The 19,646-nt window shown below is 47.0% G+C and overlaps 1 protein-coding gene across 2 annotated transcripts in view; it reads left to right on the top strand.

Moving 5' to 3' along the window:
* The window catches only part of COQ8A (coenzyme Q8A), a 366,784-nt gene that overhangs the window by 326,617 nt on the left and 20,521 nt on the right, over positions 1-19,646 (top strand). For both annotated transcript variants that reach the window (XM_078649870.1, XM_078649871.1), the window contains exon 13: positions 10,029-10,094. In XM_078649870.1, the coding sequence (XP_078505996.1) occupies positions 10,029-10,094 (66 nt within the window). The remainder of the gene's footprint in view (positions 1-10,028; positions 10,095-19,646) is intronic.

Below are 19,646 nucleotides of genomic sequence, written 5' to 3'. Positions count from 1 at the left end.
TTGTGCACCCGTGGTCAGTGTCTTGCATGGCTCTGCACTTCTGGTGTGGAAAGCTTACAGAACTGAAGTCGGCACGCGAGGGCGGTGTCTTTGTTGCTACACCGATGTCATCCCGGCAACCACGACGACAGACGCGGAGTCGACTGACGCCATCTTCCGACGGCTCAGGGATACTACCGACGAAAAACTTTGCGGATCCAGTCTGACGCCTTGGGGTAATTCTAAGGTAAGGAATCTATAACTAACCTATGTTTCTTACAGATATATCGTTACCGAAGGTAAGTAACTTGTTCGTCTTGTACTATGATCTCTTGGAGACACAAATGTGGAAGCGAACACTTGGTTGCAAACTTGTCCTTGTTGATAACGTACTCCGAGAATCTCCTGAAAAGGCAGATGCTTTAAACCAGAGATCCTGTGAACATAGTTGATGGTGTTCTCAATGGATTCGTTTGTCAATTTCTATAACACAAATTTCAAAGCTTTGTATCTGGATTCCCAGAAATATGATCACAGCCAGATTGGCGAGACAGGCATTTTCCTGGTGGGCTGACTGCCAAGGGGGGTTGCTTTCAGAGCAGTTTGGTCTGCCACGTCAGAACTACAGAGATTATTGAGAGTATTTGGCAGGGCAGATTGTAATTTCCATTCCTGCCCTGTTGATACTTGAGGACAGTGCCCTTTGTAAATTCCTCATCCTCTGTTATTTTTCAAATATCAGCGTAAGTATTTAGCTTCATTGTCCCTCCAGTGTTGATTTTCTATTGACCCTTCAATAAATGGTTTGCATCAAATGTCCATACAAGCACCATCTATCAATATATAAAGAAGAGGTGGGGAAGTGGTTCTTGCATCAGTTTTGGAAGCTTGATAACTGTGGAACATATATTCTAGTTTCTTGACTACTTAACTGACCTAAGGAAGGCAAGGAGACCTGCCTGCTAGTCATGCATTCAGGTAGAAGGGGTTGCACATAGGTAAGAAGGCCAAGTTCCTCCAAAGACCCTGTCACACAGAGTTTCTCTGTACCTTTTGTATATTGTCAGATTTGACTTGCAATTTTTAGTGATGTGGAATGTTTGAAAACATGTTCCTATGCCTTACAATTGTCTTACAAGTGTTTTGATTAGTAATGTGGCATTTGTTATTGTTTTCACTTAGGTTACATGATTTAGTGAAATTCAAATTCAGTAGCAGTCACTGCTCTTTGATCCCATTAGGAGATTGCGTACTTTGGTGGTTGAAGTTATGTTGTTACATGGATCGAACAAATCATTTTAGGATTAATTGATTGTACTTGTGGCTGAGGGTGCATAAGTCAAGCCATTGGGTGGTTTGTCTCATACCTAAAAGTTTCATTTTAGGATGAAATGCATCCGGTTGGTCATCTGAAGTGCTTCATATGATGAAGCTGCATACTGATTTCATCAAAAATATTCCAAGACGTTAATCTGTAAAAGTAGCTATGTATAGCATGCATTAGTTGGATTTTGAGCCTTGTAGAAAATGCAAGCAGCCCTTGATTGTCTGCTGTAATAGTGCATATTCTTCAGTTTCTCCCAGTGGAATGCTAATATTTCTAGAGCATTTAAATCTAAGGAGTTTACATGTGGGTCACATAAGGCACAGCACCACTACTGTTTTATTTTGTACCTAGAATTTGATGTGCTACTGTGAATAATGCCATCTGGTCTGTGCGCACCCCTCCCCCCCTTTAAAGTTTTATTGGACACCTGGCACTAGTGGCTGAGGCATGATAAACAAGGCCCAGGAACATGAGCACAGTGTTCAAAATGCACACCTTATTCGCCTATGAAACTGTCCCTACAGCATGTAACTGGCCAACTATATATTGACAGGCTAAGTGACTGGCACTAAGTAGGAAACAAAATACTTAGAATTGCTGCTTTGTAAATTGGTTATACGTCTCGGTGCGTCCCAGTGTGGCTGGTGCAAGATATATAAATATATACTAAAACGAATAAATGGTCACCTCATGGAGAAAGCAATCTAGAGGATAATGCTGTATACTTAGCAGTTGTAAAACAATGTTTAACGAATAAGCAGACTGATGTTTTTTAAGCATAGGGAGGGAAGGCAAGAGCCTTACATACTAGTTGCCTTTCGCCCATTTTCAGAGATCTTAAGTGTAGCATTTTAGGTATCTCAATCTACATAATGTTACAGTTAAAATATTGACACAAATAAGCATACCTTTACCACTATGTCTTTAAGAATGCTATGCCCATCAAGATGCAAATTGCTGTGGTGCCTAATGTAAACATTGTTTGAGATCAGGGTGATTGTTACCATTGGTTGTAACCATCCTTCATAGCCACTTTTTAAAATTATTATATGAAAGTCATTGTGTCAACTTCTTTTTAATGTACTGGGAGACATGTGATGGCCTCATATACATTATATTATGTTCCCATGAACATAATTGTTGTAGAGTAAGGTAGGGAGGAGCATTATTGGTGAAACAAGGAGAACTTTAATTTTCCACAAGAGTGTTCAACATTGATATTTGCAGACATATCAGTGCCCCTTCACTACTCTTTCCTTCCTGGCTGACAGCATTAATGATGCAACTACTTTAGGCAGTAGTAAAATATGCTAACTCGTATTTGCTGATGACACCTTCCTGGTCTCCCGCTCGCCTTTGAATCTGCAAAACCTATTCATTATTCATTAGTTTTTATAGTTGGATATTTGCTATGCATGCTACCAAGACTAAACTCTTAGTAATTAATCCACACACGTCTCTTAAAGATAAGTATCTTCTCATTGCATTGTTTTAGATAGGGTGTCTGAAATAAACTAGCTTGCTATTAGTGAGTGCTAATGTGAACCGGTGTAAGCAGCTAGGAAATATGAAATACATTGCATTGAGTTGAAAGAGCTATTTCTGCTGTTTTAAAGATTTAGAAAGCCAAAGCCCAGGCAGCTGCTGTTTATAGTCCTGAGGTTCAGGGATTTGAGAATGTTTGAGGGCTGACCATTTCTGTGAATCGATTCATAACATTTTGCAGCGTGAATCTTTCTGGATTCACTATGCTGTGCATATTCCGCAATCTGGTGGTTGGGTCCGGATTCGTAGTGTTTTTTTTTTGTTTTTTTTGGTCGTAGCCCAGGTGGGCGTCGACGTCCCACCATTTGGTGTACCTTCGGTGACGTCGGCGTGCTTCCGGCGGAAGCTACCACCCTTGGGCGCCATCTTCAGATTCTTTTTTCCGCCGTTGGGTCTGGATCGTCGCGTGAAGCTCCAGAAGTTTTGGAGGAGGAAAGGAGAAAATATAGCAAATCTTCAACAGAGAAGACCTGAGAAGATCGGGAGAAGAGGACCTTTAGAGAAGAGACGACGAAGAAAGGAGAGAATTTCGAAATCTTCGACGTCCTTGGAGGAATGCGCACACAGGGGGCCCCCTGAGCGCAGGGATGTACAAGACGCCCTTTAAATTCTGCAAGAACTGCCACCACAAGTTCGCACAGAAAGACCAGCACCCAGTCTGCAACCTCTGCCTGCCTATCGACCACGAGAGCAGAGACTGCAATGCCTGCTCCGTCTTCAAGCCGAAGACACTCCGAGTTCGAGAAAGACAGAGGACGGCTCACCACACAATGCAGGGCAAGGGCCAAGCCCCGACGCTTTACGAACTTGGCCTCTCCACAGACGAGGACAACATCGCCGAAGGCCCAGATGACTTCACGGTCGCTGAGACCGATAAGAAAACGCCTGATAAGGTAGGAGAGTCTACGACCCCGAAAACTCCCACAGGGCCTCGAAAACCAGAGGCAGACTCTCGAAAGTCTGAGCCCAGAGCCTCGAAAGGAACACCGGCGCCGAACAAATCGACGACCGAAGCTGCATCCTCTGAAAAAGAGCCCAGCGTATCCTCCGAGAAGGACTCCCGGAGGCCGAAGACCAGCGAAAAGCAAAGGTCATCGAAGCAGGCCCCCGAAAAAGGGCCTTCGACGTCGAAAGAAAAGGAGCCGAAGAAAGCTTCGACGTCGACGGCGCCGCCGAACCGCTCGACGAGGAACAGGCCGCAGAGATGCAGAGAAAGAGAAAGAGGCTCGAGGCCGAAATGGAGAACATCCTTCAGAGAAAGAAGGATTTCGATGAAAAAATGAGAAGTTACAAGATCCCCTTGAAGCCGACATCGAGCGTCGCTGTGGTACAGGAGCTCGAGGAGTTCGACGTCGAAGAGCCGCCGAAAACTCCGGAACCTTCGGAGCACGAAGAGGAGGAAGACCTCTACTACACAGAAGGGGATTACGGGGAGCAGCAGTCAACGGCTACGGCTCACGTTCCTCGACGGCCCAAGACCAGGAATGGCAGGACATCGAGGCCGAAAACCCAGAGGAGGCGGTAGAAACATACCCCTCGAGGCCTTCACCACCGGATGACATTGGGGCATACAATGAGGTGGTCAGAAAGGCGGCAGCAGCTTATGGAGTTAAGATGGAGGAGGAGAACCAGAAGCAGACTTCCTGCTCGAGACATTGCTCCCCATACAGACAAGAAGTCAGTTCCTGCCCATGCTCAAGAGTATCACAGACCAGGGGAAGGAAGCCTTCAAGGATCCGGCTACGTGCAGATCAGTAACGCCGAGGACGGAGAAAAAATACAAATTCTCCTCCCAAGACCCGGCTTTCATCAAGGGATCCGTCACAGCAGATTCTATAATCGCTGCAACGGCCAGGAAAAGGGCAAACGTCCCAACAACGTCTGGACCCCCACCTGACAAAGAAAGCAGGAGGATGGATCTAACTGGCAGGAAAATTGAGAGGAACGCCGCAGCACACTGGCGGATGGCGAACTCCAACGCCCTCCTGAATAGGCATCAATACCAGCACTGGGATGAGATGGGACAGTTGCTCAAGCACCTCCCGGAACAATACCGTGAGAGGGCATCACACCTTGTGGAAGAGGGGAAGAGCATCGCCAATTCGTGCCTGAAGACAGCCTTGGATGGGGCAGAAACATCCAGCAGACTGATGGCTATAGGCATCACTGAGAGAAGGCAAGCCTGGCTCAGGATGTCAGGCTTCAAGGCTGAGGTCCAGAACAACATCCTGAACACACCCTTCAACGGGGAATCACTGTTCGGAGCCCCAGTTGATGAGAAGCTCGCACAATTGAAGAAGGACAACGAGACAGCAAGGTCCATGGGGGCCCTGCAGTTCAGGGGGATGAGAAGAGGCACTCCTACACGGAGGCCGAACGGCAGAGGTGGAAGTCAGCGAGGAAATTCTCACCAGAGTTTCCACCAGGGGCAACAGAGTGACAACCAAGGCCACCAGGGCAGACAGAGGCAAGGCTGGAACTACCAAAGCAGGGGCCAGTCCTTTCGGTCAAGAGGAAATGGACGGGGCCAGAGAAGGAGAGGCGGTGTACAACCACCCTCTAAGTGACTTCACCCGGGAGAAGGTGCTCCACCACCCATACCCTCTGGGGGAGGAGCACGGAAAAACAAAGAGGAGAGGGCTACACGGACAAGACACAAAGGAACATGTAACGCCGGTAGGAGGAAGATTGAGATTTTTTCTCCAGGAGTGGAGAAAAATAACAACAGACAAGTGGATACTCAATATTATGCAGTTCGGATACTGCATAGAGTTGGAAAATAGGCCACCAAACAGAAAACCAAAGAAAAGACAGCACTCTGGAAGAGAGCTGCAACTACTTCAAGAGGAAGCCAAAGAACTCCTCCTCAAAGCGGCCATCGAACGAGTCCCTTTCAAAGAACGGAACAAGGGAGTGTACTCAAACTACTTCCTAGTGCCAAAAGTGGACGAAAGTCTAAGACCCATCCTGGACCTACGGTTCCTAAACAAATACGTCAAAACTCAAAAATTCAAAATGACGTCCCTACAAGAGGTCATCCCACAGATAAAGGCAGGGGACTTCTTGTCCACCATAGACCTCAAAGACGCGTACCTGCACATCCCCATGAACAGGCAGCACAAGCACATGCTAAGGTTCACAGTAAATGAGGATCACTACCAATTCACGACCCTCGCTTTCGGCCTAAAGTCCGCACTAAGGGTGTTCACCAAATGCCTCGCGGCAGTGGCCGCACACCTAAGAAGAGAGGGGATACACGTATACCCCTACCTCGACGACTGGCTGGTAAAGGCAAGCTCTTACAGGACATGCAAAGAGCATGCAGAACAGGTGACAAGAACACTAGCAAGCCTGGGTTTCTCCATACACTGGGGCAAATGCTCAAAAGAACCAGAGCAAGTGAAGATCTTCCTAGGAGCCCAGATCGACACCGTCCGATGCAGAGTCTTACCGAGCGAAAAGAGAACGCTCAGCCTACTGAGGGAGAAACGTCACTACCAGAAGGGGCGAGCTCTGACATCTTGGGGATGATGGCATCATGCATACACTTGGTCCCCAATGTACGCCTACAGATGAGACCACTCCAAGAGTGGCTACAACAGCAATGGTCACAAGCTACAGGAAATTGGGAGGATCTAGTGGTTGTAACGCACAGGGTGCAGGAGGAGATAAGGTGGTGGACCAGGGAGAGAATAACAGAAGGAAAACCTCTAACACCACCGGACCCAACAGTGACCATCACCACAGACGCATCCCAGAAGGGGTGGGGCGCACACATGAACAGGCTCAGAGTGAGGGGTCTGTGGAGCCCTACAGATGCAGTCAGGCACATCAACTACCTGGAACTGAAAACTGTGTTGCTAGCCCTAAAGGCTTTCCAGAAGCACCTGTACAACCAGAAGGTGCTAATACAAACGGAATCTGGAAATGGGTTATACCACTAAAAATAGACCTGCTAGCCATACACCTGCCAGGGAAGGACAATGTAGAAGCAGATTGGCTCAGCAGGCAGACTTCAGCGTCCCACGAGTGGGAACTCAATACTCAGGAAACAGAGAGACTATTCAGGAAATGGGGCACGCCAACAATAGACCTATTTGCAACACACCGGAATGCAAAATGCCAGTACTTTGCATCCAGGCAACCAGAGGCACTGTCCCAGGGGAATGCTCTATGGATAAGCTGGTCGAAAACATTTGCCTACGCTTTTCCCCCGATACCACTGATCCCGAGGGTTCTCAACAAATGCATGAAGAGCAACATGACGCTCATCCTTGTGGCACCACAATGGGCCAGACAGACCTGGTTTTCTCAGATAATGGAGATGGCGCAGGGGCCACCACACAAGTTCCCAAAAAGAAGAGACCTACTCTCCATGGAAAACTGAGAAATCCTACACCCAGAACCAGAGAGCCTCAACCTCTCAGCCTGGCTCCTGAGGACTTAGAATTCGCACACCTAAAACTACCAGAGAGCACCCTGCGGGTGCTGCGAGAGGCAAGAAGGCCCAGCACACGCAAGTGCTATGGGGAAAAATGGAAAAGATTCACTCAATGGTGTTGCAAGAAACCGCTCCAAAGGAAACTGACCAAGGAATCCACGGTGCTAAGGTACCTCATGCACCTAATTAAGGCTAAGCTAAGCTCATCCTCGCTGAGGGTGCACCTGGCAGCGATTGTGGCATACACAAGAGGAGAAACAGGGAGAAGTTTTTTCACATCCCAAGTCGTAAAAAGATTCCTGGAAGGAGCTAAAAGAATAGCGCCGCCAAAAAGAGTGCCGCCACCGGCATGGAACCTAAATGTGGTACTGACGGAGCTCATGAAAGCACCTTTCGAACCCATCCACAAAGCATCACTGCAAATGTTAACAATGAAGACGGCCTTTCTGGTACCAATCACCTCGCTACGGAGGGTGAGCGAACTGCAGGCACTCACACTGCAAGAACCCTACATCCAGATACACAGTGACAGGGTCGTGATGAGAACAGACCCACACTTCATGCCAAAGGTGGTGTCAAGGTTCCACGTGAACCAGAGTATTCAGATACCTAGCTTCTTCCAAAACCCCACTACAAGCGCAGAGAGGTCACTCCACACCCTAGACGCTAGAAGGGCTGTGATGCACTACATTGAGAGAACGAAGGAACACAGGAAAACTAAACAGTTCTTCGTATCCTTCGCAAACAGTTAAATGGGCAAACCAGTCACTAAAAACACCATAGCGCGATGAATCGCACAGACAATACAATTCTGCCACAAACAAGCTGGCCAGGAGCTAACTGGAGGGGCACAGGCCCACTCCACCAGGAAGAAAGGAGCAACAATTGCCTTTCTGGCCAACACACCAATCCAGGACATATGCCTGGCGGCAACATGGGCTTCAGTGCACACTTTCACTAAGCACTATTGCGTGGATGTACAGATGAACAAAGAAGCACAAGTAGGACAGAAAGTGCTCCAACATATATTCAACAACCAACGCTCATCTTTCATCCAACCGCCACAAAAGTGGGGAAAACCGCTACAAAATCTATGCACAGCATAGTGAATCCAGAAAGATTCACGCTGCAAAACGAATAGTTTCTTACCTGTCGGTGTAGTTTTGCAGCTTGAAGATCTTTCTGGATTCACTAGCGAACCCACCCGCCTCCGCCAGAAAGATGAGGCTGGAGAAGAAGGTGGAAACACATAGAAAGAAAGAAAGTTGAAACTTAGACGATACGTGAAAAGATACATGAAAAGAATTACGTTAAAAAAAGGATTAACAAACAAAGCCATGGATTCACTACAAAAACAGAAAAGGAGAAAGAGACAAAAAAAAAAAAAAGACCAGAAGATGGCGCCCAAGGGTGGTAGCTTCTGCCGGAAGCACGCCGACGTCACCAAAGGTACACCAAATGGTGGGACGTCGACGCCCACCTGGGCTACGAAAAAAAAAAAAAGACTGCGAATCCGGACCCAACCACCAGATTGCGGAATATGCACAGCATAGTGAATCCAGAAAGATCTTCAAGATCTTCAAGCTGCAAAACTACACCGACAGGTAAGAAACTATTCGTTTCTGCTGTGGCTTTCTACCAATGCTTTGTCGATTCCTTTATGCTTAGAACTTCGTCTCAGAAATTCAGATACCTTACTTTAGCTTTAGAACTATACTCTACTGTGCCTCTTACTGGTCAGCTAATTTGCTATCACCTTACTGACGGACTATGTGTCATTGGGGGTGTATAATTTAGGGTAACTAAATGCAGCCCCATTTTTTAATGTTATCTGGATTAAGCCCCACATTGCAAACTCTTTCTACCTAGAGATTCGACTTGGTATATTTACTCTCACTACTTTTGCCTACAATATGAAGACTTCAGGCATGTTTTCTACACATTGTTGTTGGTGTTTTCATGAGGGAAAAAAGTGATGTACTTTATTATTATCAGCATCATTATTATTCTTTTGTCCCCGTATCCTAAAGATAAAAATTGTTTATAGCTGTTCTAAGGAACCCTGGTATTTTTGTTATTGTTTAGGATTGGAAAAACCAGTACTCTAGGCTCTATGGTACATGCATTTTCTAGTTTCATAATATCCTTAGTTAGTATTAAAAGTGAAGTATTGTTTGAGTCCATATTAAGACCTATTAAGCCCTCCTTAACATGAGTAAGCATGTAGTAGTTTGGAATATTTTATAGACGATCATTAATCTGGCATGGTACAATTGTTGTGTTTTGGCTGTAACCAGAAATGTGTGTCCTAGTGAACAGTTGCATAAACACCTAAAAAGTGTACTATGAAGTTGTTTTAGTTATCGTTTGTCTGTGCAAAAGAGATCACGTGCCCATGGGTTTAGTATTCCCTGCAGTTTAGTTCACTCTCAAAGTGACAAACCAATAGGTCAATTTGTGTGAAGGGGTGTCTTTATTGTAACTGGTATAAATGGTTTATGAATAATTTTCAACCAGTAAGCTGACCAAGGGGAATACATTTGAATGTGTATTAGAGTAGCTGGATCAGTTAATGCCGGCAGTGTTCACAAACTCAATAAAGCATCTTTGTGCTTACATTCAAAGTTCGAAAATTGAAATGCCAATAATTGTTAAAGCGTTAAGTATGTTTTGCCATCTCCATTTATTTGAAAACCCATCTGAATTTCCTGAATGTAACATTCTCAATTGTTTTAGGTTGCACTTTTGGACTTTGGAGCCACCAGGGGGTTTGATAAAGAGTTCACCGACCTATACATTGAGGTGAGTGGGCATCCTTGTAGTATCATGCGAGAGCTCTGGCAATGATCAAGCATGTTGTGCAGTGTGAAAGTTGTTGCCAGAGGGACACAGCTTCTGTTCATGCCTGCTGTAAATATCAATCCCCTAAGCCAAAGTGAGCAGAAAACACAAGCCTCTTAGATACATTTCAGCGGGTTATGTTATCCTGTTTTTATGTAATGCATCACTACAGTTTTCAGTGGTCCATTTGTTGATTGTCTGAGCTACCTGGTAAGGGATTACCTTCTTCTTGTAGGTTTAAACCTATGCAAAGGCGTATGGGTTTTCAAACATTAGGCAAATCTAAACCTCCATCCTCATCCCCTGTAGCCAGTGTAGTTGTATCCACTCTGGAAGATATGTCCTCCAATCAGCTGAGTCAGAAGCTTTAGATATTTGCCTCATCGCCATCCTCACTTGCCTTTGTAAATTGGAGATAACCAGCAAAGCCTGACACATGGAGGATTGGCACTAAGAAGGTCATGGGGTACTCATCCCATATATACTTCTACGAGTAATTGCTGCCTTACTCTTTATTGATCTAGCACCCAGAGTTGGCATGAGACAGTGATTTGCTGTGCACCATCTCTCTTTCATGATGGGGTGTAAAAGGTAGTTACCTCGCTAGTCTTCTTGACCCGCAACTACATAGGGTGATCCAAGTTTGTTTACAATCTATAAAATGTGCTCCTATGGTACATTTAAAGGTGTGGATTAGACGGTGACCCCTCTCCAGTACAATATAGCACTAATTAGGCTGAACATCTTGGAGGAGTTTCCAGCACCAAAAATATAAATGGTTTAAAAAAGTATAGGCCCTAAAAACCACCTCCCAAACCTGATGATGGAGTTCACTGTTCATAGTTATTGGTGTCAAGGAGTCCAGTCTATGGGAACGTTTACTAGGATTTAACAACCAGTTAAAGGCCAAAACTATATTGTTTACTGGTGCCAGACGTCGTAGTAAGCCAGGGTTCCTTGAGGTATCCACACTATAAGGATATGTATCTCACTCTACCAATCACAATTTAATTTTTCTGTGAGCAAGAGCATCTGGATGACCAAGAGTACTCACTGAATCCTGTGGCTGTACCTGTTCTCACGCTGTCTGAACTCTGTTCTGGGTGTTCCTCGGCTATACATTTGGTATGATCTACACTGCTTGTCGGAATAGAGGCTGACACGTCGCCCCTGGAGTTCTTAAACACTACATGTCCCCGATTGGAGTTTCCAGTTTAAATTTCACTGACAGCCATCTGCCCTCCCACAACACTGCCATTTTGTGCCTCAGATTTGAGCTTGAAGCATAAAAATAGAAGAGGCACTCACTGCTCTTCTCTGTAATGGTTATAGAGTTAGTGCTTGCTACACTCGTAATAGAAGAGACTTTCTGCTCTTCCTCAACCTGAATCTTTCCGGAGGCCATAGAAATTGAAAGAGGACTGCTATACCTTTCTAGAGGGGCCGCCATCTTGGATAGGTCAGTCTCCTAACCACATCCACTCGAACACGTTATTTTCCTCACACGGCCTTCCTTCTCGTGTTCTTTCTGATTGATTAATGTGCTCTAGCAGTGATTCCTATCCCATTAATTGGTGTGAGATTTACTGCAGAAAGTGATCCCAAGGTCTAGGAGTCCGAGAGGTGATCATTGCCTCTGAGTTTCCCCCCTTGAGCCTTGCCTCTACTCTTTCTTTCATAAGTGCTTGCTTCCCGAATAATCAGAGGTGCTCACTAATTGTTCCGTCATACTTCTGTAAAGTCACCACGTTCTCGCCACACATGGGTTCGGCTTAGCATATTCACGGATCACAAAGAGCTCTGCACTAACTTGGTTCCACTGTCAGAAGCCTGGCTATGAATCCAAAAGCCTTTAGACTCATCCCTACGAATTTGGAGCCATCGGGCCACAACGCTTATAAAATTAAATACCCGCCTAACCTATCAAAAATGCATCTAAAAACATCAAACACAGACTCCTAGAAACCTCATTTCAGATACCTACTTCTGCATAAAAAAAGGTGTGACAATAAGTGATCATCTTTACAAAAAGACGTGCTAAATGGAGGTTGGCATTTTACTCATTGCTCCAAATCATCACATCCAAGAAGACCTCTCATGGGCTCAGACTTACAGTTGCCCCCTCATCTACCTACGGAATCGAAGCAACCATCTGCCTCTACAACAATGGGACTATCCTTATATAATAATCTGGCCACAACCTCGGCATATTCGACAACATTTTCCCCATTATCTATAACCCAACGTCTAGGTATGAATAGCCGACCTCCTTTTTCCCGTTAACAACCCCCAAATCCACAACTGGTGTCCTCTCACAGTCTCAACATACCGGATGACCTTTCCCCTTCCCTTCTTGGCTCCGCTATAGTGGCCTGCGTACTAAATAGCAACTCTTTTAAGACATTGGGTGGTTCTGAATCCTTCTCTCCCCATTCCCTTACTAGCTAACATGATTGCCAATCGCCTAGAGCAACTAGGTCTGATTCACTTAGCCTACTATAGCACACAATCCCCCGACCACCATACACACTCCCATAGTGCCCACAACTCTTCCCATAGCTACACCATAGCACGACACTTTCCTATCTCCCTAACCAGACCAGCAACGTTCCTCATAAGTCACAGGTACCTCTTCGTAATCAGTTGCTACCCCTCCCACCTCGCAACGCACTTCACCTATCTACCCCGACTCTGCACCTCTCTAACCTCCCCCCCCCGGCTCCAGAGCATCCCTTCACAGCTCCTGTCCCCAAGTACCAGGAACCTGCTCCCACACCGCACTGGAATACAGACTGGATGATATTTCACTTGTCCCTCAACAACTCAAGGCTGATGTTCAAAGCCTCTTACTCCTCACCTCCAAGCTATCTGTTAATCAGAAGTCAAGGGGGTCTCCTAAGACTGTGTGACACAACTACACACACCCCTCGAAATCTGGCCCCAGGCTCTCTGCGCGTCCCTTACCCACTATGACCGCACCACTAGGGGCCCCGACTCACCAAAGATGGAAAACTTCACCCCTCCATAATGACCCTTCTTGGCCTATCGGAGTAAAAGACTCACTCCAAGATGCAGATATTATAACCTTCATCTCTCTTATGACCCATCACATGCTATTAACTTAGATAAGGTGTGCCAAATTGAAGCTATCTACTCTAACCTGTTCAGAGACCCTACGGTTAGCTCTAGATACTTAAATAAGAACATCTTCATTAGAGTACAGTACAACATGCTGCAGACATTGCTGACCTCATCCTTGGGCATCATCCAGACATCTTAGTGCTGACGGAAACCTGGCTTACCGATTCATCTGTACCAGTAATCAACATTCTAGTGATCTCCAACTATGACATCATCGGGCTTAATAGACTGAGTGGCTAGGTGGAGGTATTGCATGTATACATTGTAACAATTTATCAGTTAGACAACTGCAGTCTGATTCCCTGTCGTCCTGCGAATACCCGTGCTTCGAGATCTCATGCAACAGGCAAGCATGCAAATTCCACGTACTCTCCACTAGACAACCTCTTTCATATAACAGATCATGGAAATCCTCTCTACGAAAGTGGAGGGGCCTGGCGCCCAGATCTTCCTTGGAGACTTTAACATAAATTGGAAGGACTTGAATAACTTGTCAGTCAATAGCCTCAAATCCTTCTGATCAGACCTCAACTTCACTCAAATATGTGCTAGCCCTACTTACATCAAGGGAGCTACCTTAGATTTGGTCATTAGTAAGATCAACTCCATTCACTTGAATCTATCACTCCGTGACTGGACCTACCTCCATTGCATCTCCTCCCTCATCTCAGAACAGTGAGAACCATTAAAGCTCAGCTGAAGAAACCTAGACACTGGCAGAGACGTCTGAGAAACATTAACTTATATGATCTGACTTCCCACACTGATAACATACCGCCCCCTCCTCTGGACATGTATGATGTCGGAGACCTTACAGACCACTATAATTGCTCCACGTCAAACATATTAGATTCAATGGTACCACTACAGCTAAAAAGAATACCCTCCAAAATTTCTAAACCTTGGTACAATTGGAGCCTAAATACTGAAAGCAGAAATCTGAGACTGGCAGAATGTGTGTGGAGATCCTCTCCCTCCCTTGACCATCTCACTTGACCATCTCACTGCTAAGGTCTCTGAGAAATTTAAAGAACAAATGCATTGGATGCTCTAAAGCTAGTTACTTCAGAAAAACAACTAGCTAGAGCAAGCCAAAAACTGACCAGAAAATTGTTTGAACTCATCAAGCTTCAATCTAACAACCAACCTGACACTCCCTCCTGTCAGCGGCCAAACTGTGAGGAGTCTGCTGCTTTCTTCCAGGATAAGTCAACCTAGATCGAACTGGAACTATGGACAGCCTTGGACGAATCTACCTTTTATCCAGTATTAGGGGTGTCTTTCATGGATTCACATGCCTGAATCATTCCCCGTCGTCGAGACGGGAGCCTCCGGTACATAAAAAAGTAATGTCCTATAGACATACATAGAGAAAATAGGCCTAAGGGCCTCCCCTTAGTAGCCTTTCTTAGTCCTTATGTAAAAAGGACCAAACTCTCCCAGTCAGCCAATCAGCTCCGACCTCCCTCTAGAACCTTCCTGGGAGGAGCCTCAGTCCCTCAGATTTTCTACCGCACGTTGTGCTAAGGGAGTCTCCTCTGAGCTCTGCTCAGATTCTGTGTTTTTTTCACTTAATTTGGCTTTTCTACTATGGATTATCTTCAAATACATTCTGTATCTTCAAATACTTTCTTTAAAGAAGGTTTAACAAGGGAAAGAACGGAAGAATTCTGTTTGGAGCCTGCACTTCTTGTTCCAAGAGGTGGCTCTGCTCGGTTCCTCACACTCACAGACCAAAGGCTACAAGGTATGTTGCTTTTTCAAGTGACTTTTGAAGGGTCGTGAACAGAGGCTGTTAATATGGTTAAGGCCAGAAAGGAGGTTATTTATTTCTCCAGTTACTGCGATGAGGTGTTGCCCTCAAAGTCCAGGAGACCTCAATAGAGAATCTCCTCAGACTCATTCCTCAGGGTACCATCCTGAGAAGGCCCCAAAAAAGACCGCTCAAGGGTCTTCCGGGCGCAGTCCTTCAAGGATCTCCCCACTCTGTGGGAAAGGAGAGTAAAGGACTTGCTTTGGAGAATTATCGGACAACATAGACGACGTATGAGCCGTCTATATCCCCTCCTCTGGTCATAGGATCGTTCAGAAAGGCGTCGTCTATACCTCCTGAGGTACAGCCTAAGCAGCCATCGACGTCAAAACCATCATCATTGCAATGTGAGCGTCGACAACGACGACAGCGTCGACGATGACGTCGACGACGAGACCATAGACGGCGACACCGTCGACGATTGGAGCGTCGTCGACGAGGACATCGACGTCGACGACGAGGCCGTCGACGACACCATGGACGTCGACTTCAAAACCGTCGACGACGGCGAGGACCGTCGACGACGACGAGCACCGTCGACGACGATGAGCACCGTCGACGACGACGAGCACCGTCGACGACGAGCACCGTCGACGACGGCGAGGACCGTCGACGGCGAGGACCGTCGACGGCGAGGACCGTCGACGGCGAGGACCGTCGACGGCGAGGGCCGTCGACGTCAGCGTGGACTGTCGACGACCAGGCAGTCGACGGCGAGACCGTCGACGTCAAGACCGTCGACGTCAAGACCATCGCCGTCGACGACGAGACCATCGACGTCGCCGACGCAACCATCGACGACAGCCTCTCGGAACGAAGGCCTGTCTACGGTATCAATGAGGGCTTCATCTCGAAGACTAATCGGCATGTCTACGGCCTGTCTACGGTTTCGATGATGGCCTCATCTACGATGATGGCCTCATCTATGAAGGCGCATGGCCTCATCTACGAAGGCGCATTTTAGCGGGCGCGTCTATGACAGCCTGTCTACGGCAGCCCGTCCACGGCAGCCTGTCTACAGCGTCTACAGGGCCTAGTCTACAGTGCCTATTCTATGAGGACCTAGTCTACAATGGCCTAATCTATAGTCTACGATGTCCTAGTCTACTGGCCTACTCTATGGAGGCCTAATGATCGATGGCCTAGTCGTCTACGAAGGCCTAGTGCTCCATGGCCTAGTCTACGATGTCCTAGTCTACGACGGCCTAGTCCATGACGGCCTCGTCTACAAGGGCTAGTCTAAGGAGTCGACTGCTCGCCTACGACGCCCTGTCTACGGTATCGACGATAGCCTCATCTACGTAGGCTCATCTTCGAGGACTCGTCTACGGCGGCATAGTCATTGAAGACATCGTCTATGACAGCCTGTCTGGTCGACCAGGGCCTTCTCTAAGATGGCCTAGCCTAAGATGGCCTCATCTACGCGGGCCTCGTCTACGTGGACCTCGTCTACGAGGGCCTAGTCTACGAGGGCCTAGTCTACGAGGGCCTAGTCTACGAGGGCCTAGTCTACGAGGGACTCGTCTACGATAGCCTCGTCTAGGATGGTCTAGTCTATGATGACCTCATCTACGACGGACTCAGCTACGAAGGCTAGTCTACGACGGCGTCGACGGCCTTGTCTACGAGTAGTCTACGACGGCCTCATCTATGACTGCTCGTCTACGACGGCATACTCTCTGACGGACATCTTGTCGACGAACTCGTCAACGAAGGAGGAGATCCACCGAGTCTGTCATCTCTTTTAAGGAGGTATGGTCATCTATGACTGCGCGTCTACGATGGCATAGTCTATGACGGCTACCTCGTCGACGGATTCATCGACGAAGAAGGAACTCCACCACTCTGGAATCTCTTCTAAGGGGTATGGAGAGCTGCTCAACGTTTTAAGATCTCCATGACCTCTCAAGAACAGGCCTGCTTCTTGTACGTCTTCAAAGAACCCTACAAGAAGGCAGTAAGATCGATACGGGTTATCCATTACCTATAGTCAAAAGAGGTAAGGGTCCGGTAGTACCCCTCCTCTGTATCACTGGTGATCCCTCTGTTGGAGAAGAAGTATAAGGCGCCAGATACAGCACCGGCGTGCTTAACAGGAACTTTCTAAGCCGGACTCCGTAGTGCCACAGGCGGCCTAGAAAAACTCCAGGGATCCTTCGGCCCCGTTGTCACCTCCTCCTGATAAGGAGGGTCTAAGAGTGGACAACCTTACGAACAGGTTTTCCTCTGTGAACGTTCTAGCGCTCTTGGTACGCTAGCATGGAACATTGTGGGCACACTGGCCCCATACCAGCCGGAATTACCAGACTCATCCGAAGAGGAAGTTAGGTGGATTCCGCTGAGGCGAGGCATTGGCGTCAAACCATAGACTGCGCGAGGAATATCGCTATGACAGGGTTCCGCAAGTGGCTGGACCTGCAGTCTTGCGGATCCAAGGAGGGCCCTTTCCGTCCTGAGGTGCAAACTACGTTTGTGGACGGGCCAGATGAGGGCCAGTCACTATTGGCACGAAAAGTTAACGAAACAGACAATGCGAGAGCTTTGGACACTCTTCAGTATATGAACCAGTCCTTTAGTACAACGGGAGGAAGAAGAAGGTCTTCCCTCAAAGGAAATTATCAATTCCAATCTTCCTGCTCTTCAGGCCAGAGTAGACCACAATGCCTTCAGTCGCCGACAATAGCAAAACAAGCACCCATCTTCTGAGAAATTGTCTTCTCATGGAACGGGCAGCGGAGCTATCAAGGTATACAGCTGCATCTACGTCTGGATTATGCTGTAGAAAGGAGCTATAGCGAGTGTTCCTCCTCCTCAAAGGAGCTGTAGCGAGAGTACCTCCTCCTCATAAGGGAAAAGGGTTTTTTTGTTCCCGCTTCCTTTTTAAATCCAGAAAACAGATAGGAGGAGGAGACCAACCTTGGGCTTCAGAGACTTCAACACCCTCCTAAAAGAGGCAGTTGTTTCGCATGGTAATCCATGAGGTCCAGCAAACAGGACGTTTACTTCCATATCCCACTTCACAGGAATCGCTAAAAGTACTTACGATTTGCAGTAGTGGGCAGACATTTATGGTTCCGCGTTCTGCCTTTCGAGCTCAAGTCTGCACCACACATATTCACGAAATACAGTTCCCTGGGAGCGACATAACTAGGACACCAAGTCTTCGGTATCTGAAGGACTGCCTGCTCAAGGCTTCATCCTTAAAAGACGTGTCCAGGTCTCCCAACGCCTGTTCAGTTTTCGATGCTGGATCTCATCCTCAATCAGGAAAAATCGGTCCTGAAACCTTCTCACTACATCAGTTTCCTAGGTACATCAGTTTCCTAGGTATAACCCTGGCCACACGGTCTGCAAAGGTTTTCCCATCAGAGAGTGATAGTGTATCCTCCTGGTTCCTCGCTCTCAACTACGAACGAGACCTCTACAAGAGGCGCTATCGAAGCAGTGGTTACAATCTACAGGGTCATCTTGCCACATAAAAGAGAATCCTCACATGGCCGGAGTCCTACAATGAGGAATATCCTCTCAAAAACTGTCTCAAGGCTTGTCACTCCTACTTCCGGCGGTTCCTCACGTCGTCACAAAATGCGGAAGGTAGTCTCCTATGGAGAAGACACTACATATCAATCTGCCTGAACTGCTGACGGTCTTCCTGGGCCTTCAAGATTGCCTACCAAGAATAAGACGAACAATGGGCTCACCTATGCGCTCAGCAGGCAGAAACCATTGTAACAGGGAGCTGGACCAACAAATCATTGGCCCCATCTTCTCCAGATAAAACACGCCGCAAATGGATCTAATTGCGACGTGAATGAAAGCCGGATGCCCACACTTCCGTAATTGGCTAGGGAACGCATTTCCAACCGCATGGCGCAATGTCTTTGCGTAGGCCTTTCCACCATTCCCGATGCTCCCATTGTCCTCAAGACACGGTTGGTGGAGCCTTGTATTCTGATTTTAATAGCCCCAATTGGGCCGAGGCGACATTGGTTCACAGAACTCCACCACCTATCCCTGTAGCCGCCGATCCACCGGCGGCAGTATCTCTCTCTGCTACTATGATCAATAATGCAGTTCGACATCAGGGTCTGAAGTCTCTCTGGTTGGTCGCCTGACCCCTGACACAAGACTGAGTTCAGAGTTCCACAATCGGAATATCCACAGGACTGTAGACATTCTTGCCAGAGCAAGTGCGGATAGCACATGAACATATTCCTGGAAAGGGAAGCGCTTTGTGTCTGCGGTGTCGACCGCAGCAATAGGCTTTTCTCCACATCACTGGTGCAAATATTGCCTTATCTATCCATTACAGTACATTTAACAGTGCTATCTCGTTATAAAAGAATTCAAACGAGCCCATCGCTATGGTCAAGCGGGTTGCTTAAGCAAGTTCTGAAACGTTTATATAGATCTTTCCCGCCAGTAAGGATGTTGCCACCTACTGGCATCTCAATGTGGTTCTTACCAAGCTCATGAAACATCCGTTCAACCAGTACACGGAGCTGACCCAAAGTATGTCTCGTGAACAATCCCCACTAAGAGTCAGTGGGCTACAGGCG

This window comes from Lissotriton helveticus, chromosome 6 (genome assembly GCF_964261635.1).
Source record: "Lissotriton helveticus chromosome 6, aLisHel1.1, whole genome shotgun sequence".
Taxonomy (NCBI): domain Eukaryota; kingdom Metazoa; phylum Chordata; class Amphibia; order Caudata; family Salamandridae; genus Lissotriton; species Lissotriton helveticus.
The sequence above is the reverse complement of the archived record's forward strand: the minus strand, read 5'-3'. Positions and strand labels throughout refer to the sequence as shown.